This window comes from Candoia aspera, chromosome 13 (assembly GCF_035149785.1).
Source record: "Candoia aspera isolate rCanAsp1 chromosome 13, rCanAsp1.hap2, whole genome shotgun sequence".
NCBI classification, from domain to species: domain Eukaryota; kingdom Metazoa; phylum Chordata; class Lepidosauria; order Squamata; family Boidae; genus Candoia; species Candoia aspera.
This window is the reverse complement of record NC_086165.1, coordinates 9,825,199-9,842,138: the sequence shown is the minus strand read 5'-3', so window position 1 is coordinate 9,842,138 and position 16,940 is coordinate 9,825,199. Positions and strand designations below refer to the sequence as shown.

The window sequence follows — 16,940 nt, the reverse complement described above, 5'->3', positions numbered from 1 at the left end:
GTTGAGAATATCCTCCACCTGCAACCTACAGTATATCCTGCCTTTTCAACAATTGCTAGAGGCAGCATAAGTTTTATGACAAACTTGCAAGAGAACTTAGATGATAGAGGTTGACTCAGCCGTCCCCTGATCAGCTAGAGAAGGAACTGCACTGCAGATTCTTATAGCCAACTCTGCCCTGCCTTTCCCAACATAACTCTGGCCATGGCTAAAAGAAGAGCCAGGGAAATTTGCCCAGAGGATGGAAGAATTTACATAGAAGTGGGAATAAGAACTACACAATCAGATTCCAGCCTAAGTTCTTAGAATCATAGGGTTGGAAGGGAGTTTGGAGGCCCAGTCTCCTTCTCCAGAGCATGTACAGTATCCTCCTTCCATTTCAGTCTTGCTTGAAAATTTCCAGTGATGGAGCCCCCACAAGTCTAGGAAGCCAGCTGTTCCATTACTGAATAGCTCTCATGGTCAAGAAGTTTGAGTTTGAATTTGCCTAAGATGCTACTGTAGGGCGGCTGGCTAGTTTGTGGTTCAACATGTATCATGTGAATGCTACCTCTTTATTGTTTTATCTGAAGTGATTTCCCTCTGGCTATAATAAGGGAACTTGAGGTTGCCTTATCCATGTTGGATAGCAGCTAAGTTTACATGTTACAACTAAGCTATAATATGATTGGCTTGGTCTTGGTTTAGTGTGATGTATGAAATAGCCACTATGGTCCATAAACATGGTTTATTTATCAGCTTGTTGGGTGAAGCTAGATAGTCATGGTGTATTCAGCAAGCCATGGTCAAAAGAAATCATGGATTAATACAATGTGAATTTCCAATTATCTAGTATTCCCTGTCACTTCTGGCTGACTTCAGCTCTCTAGTTCCTCTACCAGTGGAGCTGTCTTTCAGCAAAACTTCCTAGTCGTTTTTACAAGAGACATCAGGACTTGGTAACTTTTCTACCTGCAAAGCCACGCTCATTGGCAGGGAATCCCAGCATCCACATTTTTAATGCATTCATTTATGTCTTTGGGCTCCTTTCTCAGGTGCCAAAACATCTTGGAATGTTGCTGCCTTCTATAAGTATTCTTAGATGTGGAAAAACTGTAACTCCCATTAATCCAGTCTGCATGGCCATTGACTGAACGTGCTAGGGAATTTGGGAGGGATGGTCCAGAATATCTGGAGACACCACATTGGGGAAGGCTGTGCAACATCAATAGTGGGGGAACCCCATAATGGAGAAAAACAGTGCCCTTGATCTGTGATGACCATGTTCATCTTTCACCTGTTGTGCACCACTGACTCTACATACAAAGCATTATCCTAGAACCTGACTTAGTTTAATAACTTAAATCTCAGAAAGAAAGACTGATCTGAAGTTCTACTAAGTGCTGCACAGATCACAAATTGATGGTTTCTTTTCTCTTCCCCCCCCCTTCTGATATATAACCTTTTCTAATTTTTTATTTTTTTAGGGAAGCAATAAGTCGTTTGTGTGAAGCTGTGCCAGGAATACATGGGAACACAAAAAAACGGAAGGTAAACACTCTACCTTTGGTGACAGATGAGCTTCTTTTAAAGAAAGAGCTCTCTCTCTCAGCATCAAGAGGTTTGAAGTTTCAGTTGTGTCACCTTTTTATTTATTTCAAAGACTTTTGACTCTGCTCTTCAGCTTCTCAGAATGTTTGACACAGATAAGCTCTTATTTTTATTCTTAATCATTGAAATGCTTGGCCCACAAAGAGGAATTAGGGGGAAGAAGAAACTGGATTTTAGGGTGCTTCCTAACAAAGCCTTTGAATACAATACTACTACTAATATTGTGCAACAAATCCATCTATTCCTCATGAACAGACTGATTGTAGTAATAAGAAGAAAAAAAGGATGGAAGCAGCAGTAGGAAACATGGAAGAGTTATAAATGGAAGATGTTCTCCTGAAATTCCAAATCCAATGGCCAGATTACATTTTACTTGGACCATCAACACACTTAAAATGTACCTGCATCTCTCAGGGAACCCCCATATAATGAATTATTGGAAATTAACTATTATTGTCCTATTAGCATAGAGCGTTTAAAAGCTTTCCTTTCCATGCCCACACCAGCAGAGTTGCTACCACTTCAGGCTAATGGGAAGTCTTGCAAAGATCTCTCAGGTCCTCTAGCGTTGTCCACTTAGCATGTCCCAGGCAGGAACCTTGTAAAAGAAAAATCTGCAAATGAAACCGTTGACTGTGGTTGATGAGTTTTAAGTGAAATATGAAATAAGAAATAAACATTATTCTTGCCTTTACAGCCTCCAGCTAAATTCCTGTCTCCTGTGCTCGGCAAAAGTAATCTTCAGTTTTCTGGCACACATATAAAACTGACCATTTCAACAACCAGTCTTACTTTATTGAACACCGACAGCCAACAGGTAGGGCTGGTCCTCCGGGATCTGATCCAAGCAGCACGGGCTGCCAATCCAATGTTTTGCTATACCTTATCATAAATATTTTGTTGTCAAATGCACCCTGTTGTAATACACTGACTAGGTTTTTTTTTCCCCCTGGGGTGCCTTCGAGTCAGCGCTGACTTCTGGCAACTGCCTGGACTAGTCCCTGCAGTTTTCTTGGCAAGGTTTTTCAGAAGTGGTCTGCCATTGCCTCCTTCCTAGGGCTGAGAGAGAGGGACTGGCCCAAGGTCACCCAGCCGGCTTTGTGCCTAAGGTGGGACTAGAACTCACGGTCTCCCAGTTTCTAGCCTGAGGCCTTAACCGCTACACCAAACGGGCTCTCTGACAATTATGTGCATCTCTATAGGATATTGCAGGGGTGCACAAATGGAGCCTTAGGATTCCATATGACTCCAAGAAGCGGAGGTGTGGCTGTTGGAGGGAATGGTCCATTCTAAGCACCTGGACGTTCTTGTCTGCTTCTGGGTGCTTCAATCTGACCACCTCCAGTGGATACTTTATGTAAAATTTAGTTGCCACACGTGGTGAGCTCTGCAGAGGTGATTCTCCAATGGTTTCTGGATGAGCAGTTCATGGACATCACAGATTTCTTCTTTTTCCTTCCCAGATTATTGCAAACCATCATATGCAGTCCATTTCATTTGCCTCTGGCGGGGATCCAGTAAGTATAGATGTTTCCATTTAAAAACATGCTGGGTCTAACTCTACTGGCCAATTGCCTTGTTTTAGCCAGGATGTATTTCCAAGCTAAATTGTCCTCATCTTCCAGAGTCTGTTCTGAAGAAAATAGAAATTGGATGGGTAGATGACAGGGTTCTCTGTCCCAGGTTGAAACTTCAGTCTGGAAGATAGTTAGAACAAGAAATAATCCAAGATACATCATGAAGATATTTTGCCATTGCAGTTTACCTGCTCTTTCCTATCTAGTATGCTCAGATGTTTTGCATTTACACTCCCCTAATTCCTAGTCAGCATAGCTGGGTACCAAATTGGAGAACACTGAAATAGCCAGATTGACTCATTGTCTGCCTCAGTGATTTAATTCTTACACATGGTTTCTGGTTTCTGTTAACCAAGGTTTCATGAATTATTTTCAGTGATTGGATTTGCCCAGAATGCAAAGCAATAAACCTTGGTTTAAAAACCATGAAGACTTACTACAGTATATGAATCCAGGTGTTGCAAGAAGACACAGGAAACAGGGCCCACAGTCACCTTCCCAACCCAATGTCTGCTGGATGGGTTGGGAATACAACTGAATTCCTACCCTGTATGTCCTATAGCAGCAGTTCCCAACCTTTTTGGCACCAGGGACCGGTTTCATGGAAGACAATTTTTCCACGGACTGGGGGTGGGGGGATGGTTTCGGGATGATTCAAGCGCTTCCTCTTTTCCCTGACCTTTTATTCTTTTTTCTTTGTGCCATTTGGCGATAGCAGCCTATGGGCTTGCTTTCTTTGACAGGAGGCAGAGCTCAGGCAGTAATGCGAGCGATGGGGAGCAGCTGTAAACACTCAGGCTATAAATTCGCTCATTTGCCCACCGCTCACCTCCTGCTGTGAGCCATGGACAGGTACCTGTCCGCAGCCCGGGGGTTGGGGACCCCTGTCCTATAGCTAGCAGCCATGACAGCTTGGAATTCTGGAAATAATGGTTCCGAGATATCTAGAGCCAACTGGCTGGGGAAGGAGAGAAAAGAACATACCCCATCCAATTGTGTGATAGCATATAGACTAAGTAGCATTTAGCAATACATCCAATATATCAAGACATGATTAAGATAGGGAGGTTCAAAGTTTTATTTGGTCCTTGTTCCACTGAAAGTTTCTTTAAATCTTGTGATGCAGTTCTTGGCTCAGAAAATAACCAATTATCAAGCTACATATCAAAATCTGTATTCTTAGGGTAAAACATTTAGAGATGCATGCTTGGAGGGACTGTATTTTCAGAAAATAAATGTAGAAATTTGTATTTAAATATTAATATTTGTGCAGGTGTTTTTTTTAAAAAATAAGGAAATGAAGCACAATTATGAATGAGTGCTAACACAGGCTAGTGGCATAACTGAATCAATCCTATCAGATTTGGAATAGGTTTCAGTGATGCAAGACAGTATATTGGGGAAAATGATGATTAGAATGGAAAACACACGTTGCTTAGCTCAGTCTTCTTCATGTTTTAATATTTTATTGTCATTTTTAATAACCTCTCTTTGACCACTGAAACCTAGTGGTCAAATAGATTGGCTATTTATAAATATAAAATAATATTAATATTGAAAATTTTTATTTCTGTCGGTTTTATGTGTGTTTAGGATACTACAGATTATGTTGCCTATGTTGCTAAAGATCCTGTTAATCAAAGAGGTAAACCCAATAATTCCTTGAGAAAAATCTGGGGATGAGGGTGTCTTTTCATTGGGAAAATTATATTGTAAGTATTTAATTCCTTCCCTTCAATCTGGATTGGTGTTTTAGGGGCCACTCCTTAAAAATAAAAAAGTACATCTTGACTGTCTTCAATCATTTATTTTATTAGATTCAATAACTTTGAAATTATGTAAATACTTGTGGGGAAACTGGGCATGTAAGGATATACTTTTTTTTGTCCTGTAAAAATTTAGCTGGAACAACACAATGTTCCATGAACAGAAAGATAAAGAGATGAGCTTTCAAAATCATCTGTTTTGGGCTTTGATAACTGGCTATGAGGGGAGGGGGGAATTATATGACTATTTTTTGCCTCCTCCCTTAACTGATTCTTGTTTCAAACTCGTATTCTTTCTATCCATTCATGATGAAATGAATGGCTTTAGGTAAGTTCTTAGAATAAAATGGATGAGCAACATTCTCATCTGTCTTCCCAAACCAAGTTAAATAGACCCAGCTCTTCTCAACATGAGTGTCAAACTTGTTTATTTACTTAGAATTGTTTGTCTTGTAGCTGTTGAATGTGAGGAGCCTTTCTAAAATAAAATAAAAATAAAAATAAAATAAAATAAAATAAAATAAAATAAAATAAAATAAAATAAAATAAAATAAAATAAAATAAAATAAAATAAAATGGCAGTACTGATAAAATAGTAATGCAAACATAGTAGGGTACAATCTGTCCAACTCACATTCTTCCACATTTTGTACTTTAAAAAGGTCTCAGATTCTTTATCTCCCATGTATGAACTAAGTGGGAAACTTTAGTAAGTAAGCTCTTATTTTAAACAAAAGAAACCAAAGCATTTTACCCATCCCTATTTGCTGTTAACTCTGCCTAATTTATTGATATAAAAGCGCCCTCTGATGGTTATGGTGGGGAAGTGTGGCTAGGAGTCAGTGATGTCTCTATCAGGTTTCAACATAATATTCTTTAGTACCAGAATGCCAGGAATTAGCAAAATTATTTAAACTACCATTTCACAGGCCAAAGGTCTGGTGGTATCTGGAGCATTGCCTGCTGTAGCCTTTTCAAAGAGTTGCCCTCCAGATGTAGTAGACTTCAATTCCCACGATCCTCCAAGCCATGCTAGCTAAAGAGATCATGGGAGTTGAAACCCAGCACACTGATGGACGGGCACCAGGTTAGGGAAAGGTGTCTTTTGGTCTTTTAATCCAAACTACAGCAAAAAAAAAAAAAAAGACAGGAAAAAGAAAGACTTGAGACTGTTGGGTTGTGATCCCAATAACATAATCCTTTGCCAAACCCTCTTGCAAACTTTCAAATGTAAAAGTTACACTGTGTTCAGGATTAACTTCCAGCAAAATATGTACAGAGTGGTAGCAATCTAATGAATAAAGATGCTTAAAACTGTATTATCTGTGTCATCATGCAATTTATACAGATCCCCTTCTTTTACAAACATCTGTCCATACAGCATTTTGATCTTAATGTTGCTTTTCTGCCCTGCCTTTTTGTGGAATGGGAACAGAAATCGGAGTAAATAAATCTTGTGTTGTATGATTCCTGAAACTATTCCAGGCTCCTCTTCAGGGGTGATAAGTTTGTTGTATCACCTTTTATTACTGGCTATGACACTTAACCTACTGAATCCAATCGAAGTATTTGTTTCACACCACGTTTCCCTATCATTGTTTTTTTTTTTTAATTTTTAGCATGCCATATTTTGGAATGTCCCTGTGGAATAGCCCAAGAAGTCATCAATACCATCGGGCAAGCTTTTGAACTCCGGTTCAAACAATACTTGAAGACTCCTCCTGCTTTGATTGCTTCCAAAGAAAGGTAAGGGCAAGGCTTTCAGAAGGCAGCTGTAATGGTCTGTGGGAGTGACCTTGGGAGGCAGGAGGAAGAGTCGCAGACGAGGTGGCCATCATGCAAAAGACACCTCAGCCCACCAAAGGAGAAGAGGCAGGAGAAGCATTTCAGAAGGGACCCTCCCTAGTTTTCTGGAGAGTGAAAGGAAAGGAGGGGAGAAATGCTTTCAGACTTGCCAGATTCTGTTACTGGAACCTTACAATAAAGTCTGTGTTAGTACTCACCGTTTGTGCTTCCTGTCTGGACTATCTCAAAGGACTAACATCAACAAGTTCTCCCATCCTTTGGTTTGGATGCCACTTTCTTTTTTTAATAAAGTTTTATTAAGTTTTTCAACAAATACATAAAACTACAAGAAATGAAATAAAGTATACTGCAGGAAAAAAAAGAACCAAAAAGTGTGAAAATACAAAAAAAGACTACTACATACTACATAATACATACATACTAAGTTCCGACTTTCTACAACAAATTTATTTCTCAAATTTTTGCTACCGCCCATTCCCCTCCCCCAAGAGGGACTCTGATATGAATAAGATGTAAACAAAGATGTGAATAAGTCAGTTATCAGTCTCTTACTCTAGTTCAAACTGGAATAAGCATTACTTCTATGAAACATTTCCATTCTCAGTATAACACTTCCTCTAAAACACTATTTTTCCCTTGAAATGGACACACACACACACACACACACACACACTGTATTATAACAAAAACAATTTCCCCCTTAATAGACAGATAAACAAATATTATCCTTCCTCCATCTGTAGGCTAAGTCATGGCAACTGGATTTCTTTCTTTTTGCTAGAAAGGTTTCGCTGCTTGTCCAAGCAGCTTCTTCCGTCTGGGCAAAGGTTGGAGAGGGGACCCCATATATGACTTCCAGGGTGGCTGCATTGTCCCTACACCTGAATGGTTGTTGATTGTGCCATGGAGGTGTGAATTGTCCTTGGGATGTCTTACTCCTAGATCCTTTGTTCATGCACAAGTGGATCGTTAAGAGTGGCCTTCCTGGTGGTCTTCATCTTCCGGGGGACTGATGAAAGAGCAGCATGGAAAATGGGGGACAAGTTGTGTCTGAGGCCTCTGCCTCTGTTGAGGGAAGGATTTTCCACTTTGGCATGAATGGGTTCCTGAACCCCTCTCTCAAACCACCTATCTTCTCTGCCCAAAATGCGAACATCGTTGTCCTCAAATGAGTGTCCTTTTTCTTTTAGATGAAGGTAAACTGCTGATTCTGGTCCTGTGGCGTTGCTCCTCCTGTGTTGGGCCATCCTCTTGTGTAAAGACGGTTTGGTTTCCCCAGTGTAGAGCTCAGAACACTCCTCGCTGCCCTGGATTGCATATACTACGTTGCTCCTCCACCCTAAAGATTCAACACCGAGACATAAGAGGAGCAACACCACAGGGCCTCTACAATGGGGAAACCAAACAGCCATTGGACAAGCAGCGAAACCTTTCTACCAAAAAGAAAGAAATCCAGTTGCCATGACTCAACCTACAGACAATTCCACCTGGATGACTGCGAATCTTCATCGACATTATCCTTCCTCATTACCATTTTACTCCTGACCAAAGCATGGATATAGTTAAACATTATATCTCCACCGTTACATATTTAAACAATAACCTTATTCATATCCTTTTACCCAAGGTAAATTCATTATCCCAAAAGCAGAAACATCTGTCTAAACCTTTAAAAGACCATCCTAATAAACACAATTAAACAGTTAACCCACTTCAGAGTAAACTAAGGCATTTATATATCTCACTGATACACAAGAGGCTTTCTCCTAGCAATCCTCCTTGCCTTATAAAGTCCAACTCATCTTCAAGGACCTCCTGTCCCTTGAGGCTTAAATCTTGTCTTTGATCTTGATATTCCAAAAATGCAGCCATTTCCATTCCTTTTACACCCAAAGCTTTTCCTTCTTCAAAATTAACATTCCAGAGGTGAATCTTCATCCCTTCACTTTTTGGCTTTAGGATGTCAACCTTGGCAACTTTAAGATATGTGGACTTCAACTCCCAGAATTCCCCAGCCAACACTGGTCTAGCTCTTACTTATTCTATTACATTCTTTTCTTCTTATGTACAACTGGACAGATCTCTTACATTTACGAGGGCTTTATTCCCCATTCAATTTCTCATTCTCCCTCCCCATTTTTTTCCTTGCCTGTTATGACTTTTTAAAAGCTGGAGAGCAAGGATTGTCACACACCTCCCTCTTTAAAAGTAGCTCTGGAGCCTATTAAACAAAATGCTTTAAATTTATTCATTTAAATAAATGTGTATAGGATTGCAACCCAAATGAGTGATGGATTCGAATTTATTTAACTGTGTTTCATTAGATGATGATGATGATGATGATGATGATGATGATGATGATGGTGGTGATGATATAATTCTGAAGGGGAGGGAAATTGCAGATACTAAGTGGATTGAAAAAAATGACAGGCAGGTCAATAGTAATGTACATGTTTTGGGCACAAAAGATCTCAGGTTCAAAGGGATTTCTTGTAACCATACTGTGAAAGATTTTACCTGGTAAGCAGCATGTTGCTTAATATTTTGCTAGGTGGATCAGAGCTAGTACAAAGCAAACTTTTCCAGCTTGATGCCCAGCTGTGTTGAATTTAAGTCCTCATATTGTCTGAACAGCCTAGGTCTCTGGTACATGAAAGCTAACACATTTGGAGGGCACCAGGTGGAGAAGGAAGTAAAACTCATTCTGTACATTCAGTGTTGATCCCTCTGCCCTGGGAGATGAACAGATGGAAAATGTCTTTTCCAGCTCCTGTGAATCACATAACTAAATTCTTGAGTCATGTTCTCCTAATCAGACTGCTTGGTCCATATCTCTTTCCTGTTCCTGTCTTGTCATCAAATTACATTCTTATAATAAATTAAAAAATCAAGACTCATCACAAGTTGTTATTTTGAGAAGTAATACTGTAAATGGGGTGGGGGAGGCACTTACATTCACACCCCTACCCTCACCCATGCTTTTTCAAATTTAACAAGAGAAGCACTCTTCACTGTTCCCCCAGCTGCATTGGAGCATCGGGGCTCACAGATAACCAATTTCCGTATGGTTGTGAGAAGATGTGAAAAGACCTCAGTTCATTCATGATCAGGCTTAGACTTCTTGACCCTGTCAGTTCAAAAGAAAGAGGGGAGCTTTTAGTGGTTAATTGTGTCGATTGGCTTCCTTATTTTAAGTAGCTGCTTCTTTTATCTCTGTAAGTTTACTTTTTAAAGTTCTAGTGTTCCTTTTGCTGCAGTGTTTTTGCTGGCTTTTCTGTTTTAAGTCCTTTTATGGGAATGGAGAAGAAAAATAATACGCACGCACAGCTGACTTACTGAAGTGCTGCTAAAAGATGTCTATTTCAGCTATTGCTTCTTTTTGCACAGAGATGGGGTGAGACTTGGTGGATCTACCTGGAATATTCAAGATAAGGAAGATTGTGGATACTATAATGAAATCCCTGGGAAGGAGCCACCCATGGGTGGACTATCTGATGCCAGGCTGAAGGTGGTCCCAGAAGAAAGAATCAACCGTCCCATCCATTTCGAACAGCAACAATGTCTAGTAAGTATGTGTGTTTTCAGTGTGATTTAGCAACACACCATGTACTGGACCTGTTCTACAGTAGGATGGATTTTGTGCCTTCTGAAACAATTAGCCTGAACTCTATGAGTTAATCTCCTACCACTTGTACAGCTACCCTGCAATAGAGTATGCTAGCTTGGGGAAATATATCTTTTACCCCACTCCTTTCCCTGCCCTCTTTCATAGTTCCAGTGCTCTTGGCTGTTATTCTCAATTGATCGAAAGATCTTCTGTCAAGTGTTGGAATAATCAGGGGTCAACTCAGCATTGTCGTATAAGCATAAGGGTACACGCATCTCTATTGTGCTTGCGGGATGTCACATGGGTCACCTGATTTCCACTTCCTCCTCCTCCTTGGGTTTGGGGATTAACAATCTCCATTACCTCTTGGGCACACCTGCAAGCAGGAGGCGCTGCAGAACGCAGCCCTCGTCCTCTCATCTCGCTTGCACACGGACTTTCTATTTCCATAGAAAGTGTCTACAAAGTACCAGTGATGAGTAAGTGCTTTCTGCTATGAATCTACTTGTATCCAGATCTACTGAATAAACGTAAGCTACCTTTTTTTTCTCTTCATCTAACTACTGTGTGAAGACTGAATTCTTTTCTGAACATAATTAAGCTTAATGTGCAAGTTTTGGTTCACGCTTCTACTCTGCAAGATTGTTGTTAGCTGCTTGGAGTTCTTTTATTAACCTTTAAAAACTCCATCATCAGGATCATGATTTGACCTCCCATGACTATCTCTTCCCTATAGTTTCTGCTTAATTGGGATCTTTTGGGGGAGTTCTGGATATGAATCCTTGTTTAACACACACACACCCCAAATTGCAATTTATTCAACAAAGACATGGGCAAAACACTTGGCTTAACACAATGTATGATCTCATGTGGGGCCTTAGGTAAGCTGTGGCATATCATGTGGTGTTATGTGTGAAGTAAGCTAATTTGGGTTTATTCAACAAACCACAGGTTAACTCAAGGGAATCTGAATCTGCCGAGAACTCCTCATAATGTTTCGTTTCTGTTTCTGTTTTTTTTTTTTTTAGGATGATAGCCCCAATTCCAAACAGCTGTATGAAAACTGCCCAGATGAACACAGAGCAGTAGGTGGGTCACCTGTGTCTTACAAAGACCTTGTTCACACCTTCCTGTCTTGGTGAAGGACCACATATAATCCAGCCCCAACCTTCTTGTAATCAAAACTGCCTTCTTCTTCTTCTCCAATAGCTAATACAGGAAGAGACAGCTGAAATGAACCATCTTCCGCTCAGGATGCCTTGTGCTAAATTGCAGGCAGAGAGGAATAGCCAAGATCAAGACCAGATGGCTATTCTGCTCAGATTCTGGGATGAAAGAGGTCACTGTCTTGTCCTTGGCCTCCTTCAGGAAGCTATGTTGGGCTGGCCCTGGTCCTGACATACCATGTGCTGGTTTTATACATGTTTACATTCTGGAATGACTATTGTCATTTTAATTTGGCTCAGTAAACCATAAGAGTCTCCCAGGGGCCATCAGGGGTGGAAGAGCATGGGGCCTTATTGGGGATGGACAAGTAGCTCACAGGCCCCAAGTCTCCTTTTTGAGACCACCTGGGACCACCTCAGGAAGGTACTATTGGAATTCAGTAGAACCACAATTCAGAATATCAGTATTTTTAAAACTTCTTTGGCAAAGCATTTTTAAGAATCTCTTAAGGTTGTGGTGGTGGTGGTGGTGGTGATTGCTTCCCTCCACCTCCAATCATTAATCCATTAGCCCTGTTCACATATTCTTTTGTCCACATTCTTATACATGCTAATGCAGTCCATACTTTTCAAATGAATTCTAATCCCATTGATAGATTATAGTAATTGGATTTAAGTCAGAACGTGATGGTTTGGGTATTTTCCTTGGCAGTGGTGTTTCTTTAAGACAGATAGCATGTTACACACAGTGGTTCTGTGTGAACTAAAATACTAGGAAATGGAGCATCCTTCTCTTTTTTTGGTAGGATTAACTTGCATCAAGAATTTTACACTGCAGAGTATGCTTTTGTTTTTTTTCCTGAAAGCTAAAGAAGCATCTTCTTGTGATGATTAATTGCAGATATCAGCGAACCAACTCAGGCACCAAATAAAGATGCTCTGTTGCTGAAAAGTGGGAGCAAAGTGGATCTTTTTGATGACCCTCGATATATCAATACTCAGCACTTAAAAGCCACATCAGGTAGGACCAGAAGTTCATCATTCAAGTGTGTTAATAGGTCTGCAGATCTATTCCTTGCAGCTTTGAAAAGAAACAGGAATGTTATCAACTAATCCAGCGTTGTTTGAAACAATGCTAAGCCTTTGCTCCTGAGGTCAGACTCAAGATCATAGAATAGAATCATAGAGTTGGAAAAGCAGATATTTTAATTTTAAAATTAATTTTAATTTTTTTATCCCACCTTTAATATTTTTATAAATAACTCAAGGTGGTGAGCATACCTAATACTCCTTCCTCCTCCTCCTTTCCCCGCAACAACAACTCTGTGAGGTGAGTTGGGCTGAGAGAGAGGGACTGGCCCAAGGTTACCCAGCTGGCTTTCAGGCCTAAGGCGGGACTAGAACTCTCCTACCATGCCTGATTGGTTCTTGGGCTGAGAGAGAGGGACTGGCCCAAGGTTACCCAGCCGGCTTTCACGCCTAAGGTGGGACTAGAACTCTCATACCACACCTGATTGGTTCTTGGGCTGAGAGGGAGTGACTGGCCCAAGGTCACCCAGCTGGCTTTCATGCCTAAGGCGGGACTAGAACTCACAGCCTACTGGTTTCTAGCCCATTGCCTTAAATACTAGACCAAACTGGCTCTCTTTTACTTTGTTGACTTTTGTTAATTTTTGTTAATTTTTGTTAATTTTGTTTACTTTGTTAATGTAATATTGTAGAAATGAGAAGATGGATCATGAATGATTTACTAATAGGCTAAAGCAATGTTTCTCAACCTTGGCAACTTGATGTGTAGACTTCAACTCCCAGAATTCCCCAGCCAGCCATGGATTGCTGGGAAATTCTGGGAGTTGAAGTCCACACATCTTCAAATTGCCAAGGTTGAGAAACACTGGGCTAAAGGATTATGATATTCTTAGGTTTGTGGGCATATATTGTGCAAATCCTGCCAGTTGTGGCTCATTCAAGAAATAAGCCCCCACTCACCTAGGATGGGTGAACCAGTGCACTGTAAAAAGCAGATCTCTTTATCTTCTACTTCATTTTCAGAATCATTGGAAACTGTAGAGCAGAAAGTATCCAGCAATGTGGCAGGCCTTGGATGCAGCACAGATACAAAGCCACAGCTTTGGGATGAAGATTGCTACCATGGGAAGTTATCCAGGAAAGCAGCAGAGAGCCTCTTAATGAACAATGGAGACTTTCTGGTACGGGAAAGCACAACATCCCCTGGCCAGTATGTCCTGAGTGGGCTTCAAGGAGGACAAGTGAAACATCTGTTGTTGGTGGATCCTGAAGGCAAGGTAGGAATAATTAAGACTATGGTCATAAAAGAAGATATCCTGCCAGCTGTTCAAAGATACCTAGTGCCTTATAACCAGGGGTATCCATGAGGGGGATAAAAAAATTAAGATGATGGTGGTGATCTGTGATCCAAACCTCAACCCTTTTTTGACCCGCCCTCCCTTGTGAATGCTCCTGCTTCCACCTGTCTTGAATTGCTGGTCAACCATAACATACTTCTTAATATCCCAAACATGGATTTGGGGCCATGCTCCAGCAAACACTAGTTCATATTAATGTTCCTGAAAAGTTGCAAATAATGCCCAAAAGACAATCCTAATTTCTTTTTTTAATACAGTATAATCTTTCAGCCTACTTTCAGGCCACTGGTAGTAGGAGATAATGGGAACTGTAGTCTAAAATATTTGAAGGGCACCAAACTGGAGCAGGTTACTCTCTGTTGTGATTCACTGACAAATATATAGTGCACATTGCTGGACTACATCTCCCAGAAGTCCCAGCCAAAAGGACTGATGATGAGGAATGCTGGAAGTTGTAGATCAGCAACCTTTGAATGCCATGGATGGTCTACTTCTGATGTAATACTGGTGTCACCTGCCTTCATCAGTACAATCAGATAGGCTGCTTTCTGCCTTATATTGAGGCATGGTTTGTGGGCACAGATGTAATGTGTGTCTTTAAGCACCATACTAAGCCACAAAGCTTGATTTTCAAAGTAATAGGTGGTTTCCCACAATGTGCTAGGCCCAAGACAAAGACAGTATATTGCAAATGAACATGACGTGTGATTCCATTCTTTAACTGCCATATTTGTAGGCCATTATCTTCAAACCATAGTGACCCATTCATCACTAAAACTGATAATGACTTCGAAAAACTCATTTTTTAAAGAGTTGGAAGGATGTGGGTGGGGGGGATACGAGTGGGTGCCTTCCAGTTTGATGCTGTATACAAGGCCGTGGAACAGCTGCAGAGCCCTGTATGAAGTCTCAGTGGGGATTTTTTGTTCTTGACACACTGCTTTTGATGCATAATTATGCCTGAAGGACATTAGGATTTTATGCAAAGCTCTGGCCATCTGACCTGAGCCTCTATCAAAGGAGAGAGAACTCAAAAGCAACTTACAGCCTGCCATTCTTCGGCAAGCTGCTCTATTCTAAGAACAGTTTAAGAGAAGGCGATTGAAGGCAAAATCCACTTTCCTTTTTTTTTTTTCCTGACTGGTGGATGAGGGTGGCTGTCTTCAAAATGAAATCCAGATTTCAGGAATCATTCTAAAGTAAGCAAGCTCAGCCTTCCCATAAAAAGCAGGGTTTTAACATTTACTCACTTTTCCCCCTTTATTTCCAAAGGGACCATTTTGTTTTTCAAAGTTGTAAGGTCCCATCACAGTCTGACTTGTTACGTAGATATATCAAATATATACAAGTAAGTGTTATGTTGATTTCTTTCCCTACCTAACCCAATGAAACGCTTCATTTCTTTCAGGTGGGTTGCACAAAGTCAAGCTATCATTTTAGGGGAAGTCACAGTATTGCAAAATTTGAGGATCTCTTGCTTACTAAATTCTTGGCTGCTTTTTTTTTCCAGGTTAGAACCAAAGATCATATATTCAATAGTGTGGATCATCTTATCCGCTATCATATGGAAAACAAATTGCCAATCATCTCCTCTGGAAGTGAATTAAGGCTGTGCCAGCCTGTAAAAGGGATGCGGTGGCGCTGCGGGTTAAACCGCTGAGCTGCCGATCGGAAGGGCGGCGGTTCGAAACCGCGCGGCGGGGTGAGCGCCCGCTGTCAATCCCAGCTCCTGCACACCAAGCAGTTCGAAAACATGCAAATGTGAGTAGATTAATTGGTACCGCTTCGGCGGGAAGGTAACGGCGTTCCGTGAGTCATGCTGGCCACATGACCCGGAAGTGTCTATGACAACGCTGGCTCCAAGGCTTAGAAACGGAGATGAGCAGCGCCCCCTAGAGTCGGACACGACTGGACTTTACGTCAAGGGAAACCTTTACCTTTACCTTAGCCTGTAAAAAAAGGATTAGGGCAGCTGCATTCTAATGAATAATTCTGTTGGCTCATATCCTTCTCGAGACGATTCTTTCTTCGCAGACTCCTAAATATCCCTAGTGACTATTCTGGATGCAGTTCCTGTGCATACACTTCTAACGAAGAATAGAAGACACCACTTGATGCAGTTCCAGAAGAATTCTTTTGTGTGTGTGTTCGTTCAATGCGTTTACCTAACCACATCTCTGTGTTGCATCTGACCAGCGATAACTGTTTTAGTTTAGCAAAACAAATTCCTGGAAAGAGCAAGAGGCTGGGGAGAAAGCATGAGCTTGACTCACAAAACATTTTGGAGGGATCAGAAAGCACAAACCAGCTTTCCAAAGCAAAACTTACTCGAAGATGTGCCTTTTAATGGAGGAGATTTGGAGAAAAGACTAATATTTTTACCGGAGCTGTCGATTTTTTGTTGATAAATTAATTTGAGTAGATCCTGGGCTGATCTCAAAAAGCTTGAGGAAGATTGGACCTGGTTAGTATTTGGATGGGAGACCATAAGAAAATCTCAGGACCGTAGCCTGGACTGGGAATTCAAAAAAACATTCCGAGAGAGGACATCGGAAACCACTCTACGATTGCTGCCAAGAAAATGTCATTTATGGGTCCATGACATCAATGGGTATCAAGCTCACTTCATTTTTTAAAATGTAATTTTATTAAAGATTTTAAGAAAGAAGATACAAACTAATAGAAACTAACATAGAGTGAGAAAAAGAAAAGAAGAAAAAAGAAATCAGAGAGCTAAAAGTGCAAGAAAGAAAGAAAGTAAAAAGAGAAAAGAAAATTACCAAGAAGTAGCTTCTGATCTTTGTTATAGCAGTTATAAGTACAATTATAAATTTACCTCTTGCTCAATGGCAGAGTTTCTCAACCTTAGCAACTTTAAGATGTGTGGACTTCAACATGGCTGGCTGGGGAATTCTGGGAGTTGAAGTCCACACATCTTAAAGTTGCTAAGGTTGAGAAATCCTGCTCTATCGTTACAATATAACTCTCTTCTTTCTTTAATCTATTCTGTCTAATCATCAAAACCATAAACCATAAGTTCA

At 40.7% G+C, this 16,940-nt stretch overlaps 1 protein-coding gene across 1 annotated transcript in view; it reads left to right on the top strand.

Moving 5' to 3' along the window:
* The window catches only part of SHC4 (SHC adaptor protein 4), a 43,575-nt gene extending 27,575 nt beyond the window's left edge, over window positions 1-16,000 (top strand). Inside the window, exons 3-13 of the mRNA XM_063314365.1 lie at window positions 1,467-1,530; window positions 2,288-2,407; window positions 3,054-3,107; window positions 4,761-4,812; window positions 6,553-6,679; window positions 10,127-10,304; window positions 11,375-11,435; window positions 12,414-12,533; window positions 13,565-13,818; window positions 15,410-15,534; window positions 15,934-16,000. Coding sequence (XP_063170435.1) covers window positions 1,467-1,530; window positions 2,288-2,407; window positions 3,054-3,107; window positions 4,761-4,812; window positions 6,553-6,679; window positions 10,127-10,304; window positions 11,375-11,435; window positions 12,414-12,533; window positions 13,565-13,818; window positions 15,410-15,534; window positions 15,934-16,000 — 1,222 coding nt within the window. The remainder of the gene's footprint in view (window positions 1-1,466; window positions 1,531-2,287; window positions 2,408-3,053; window positions 3,108-4,760; window positions 4,813-6,552; window positions 6,680-10,126; window positions 10,305-11,374; window positions 11,436-12,413; window positions 12,534-13,564; window positions 13,819-15,409; window positions 15,535-15,933) is intronic.
* The last annotated feature ends 940 nt before the right edge of the window (window positions 16,001-16,940 follow it).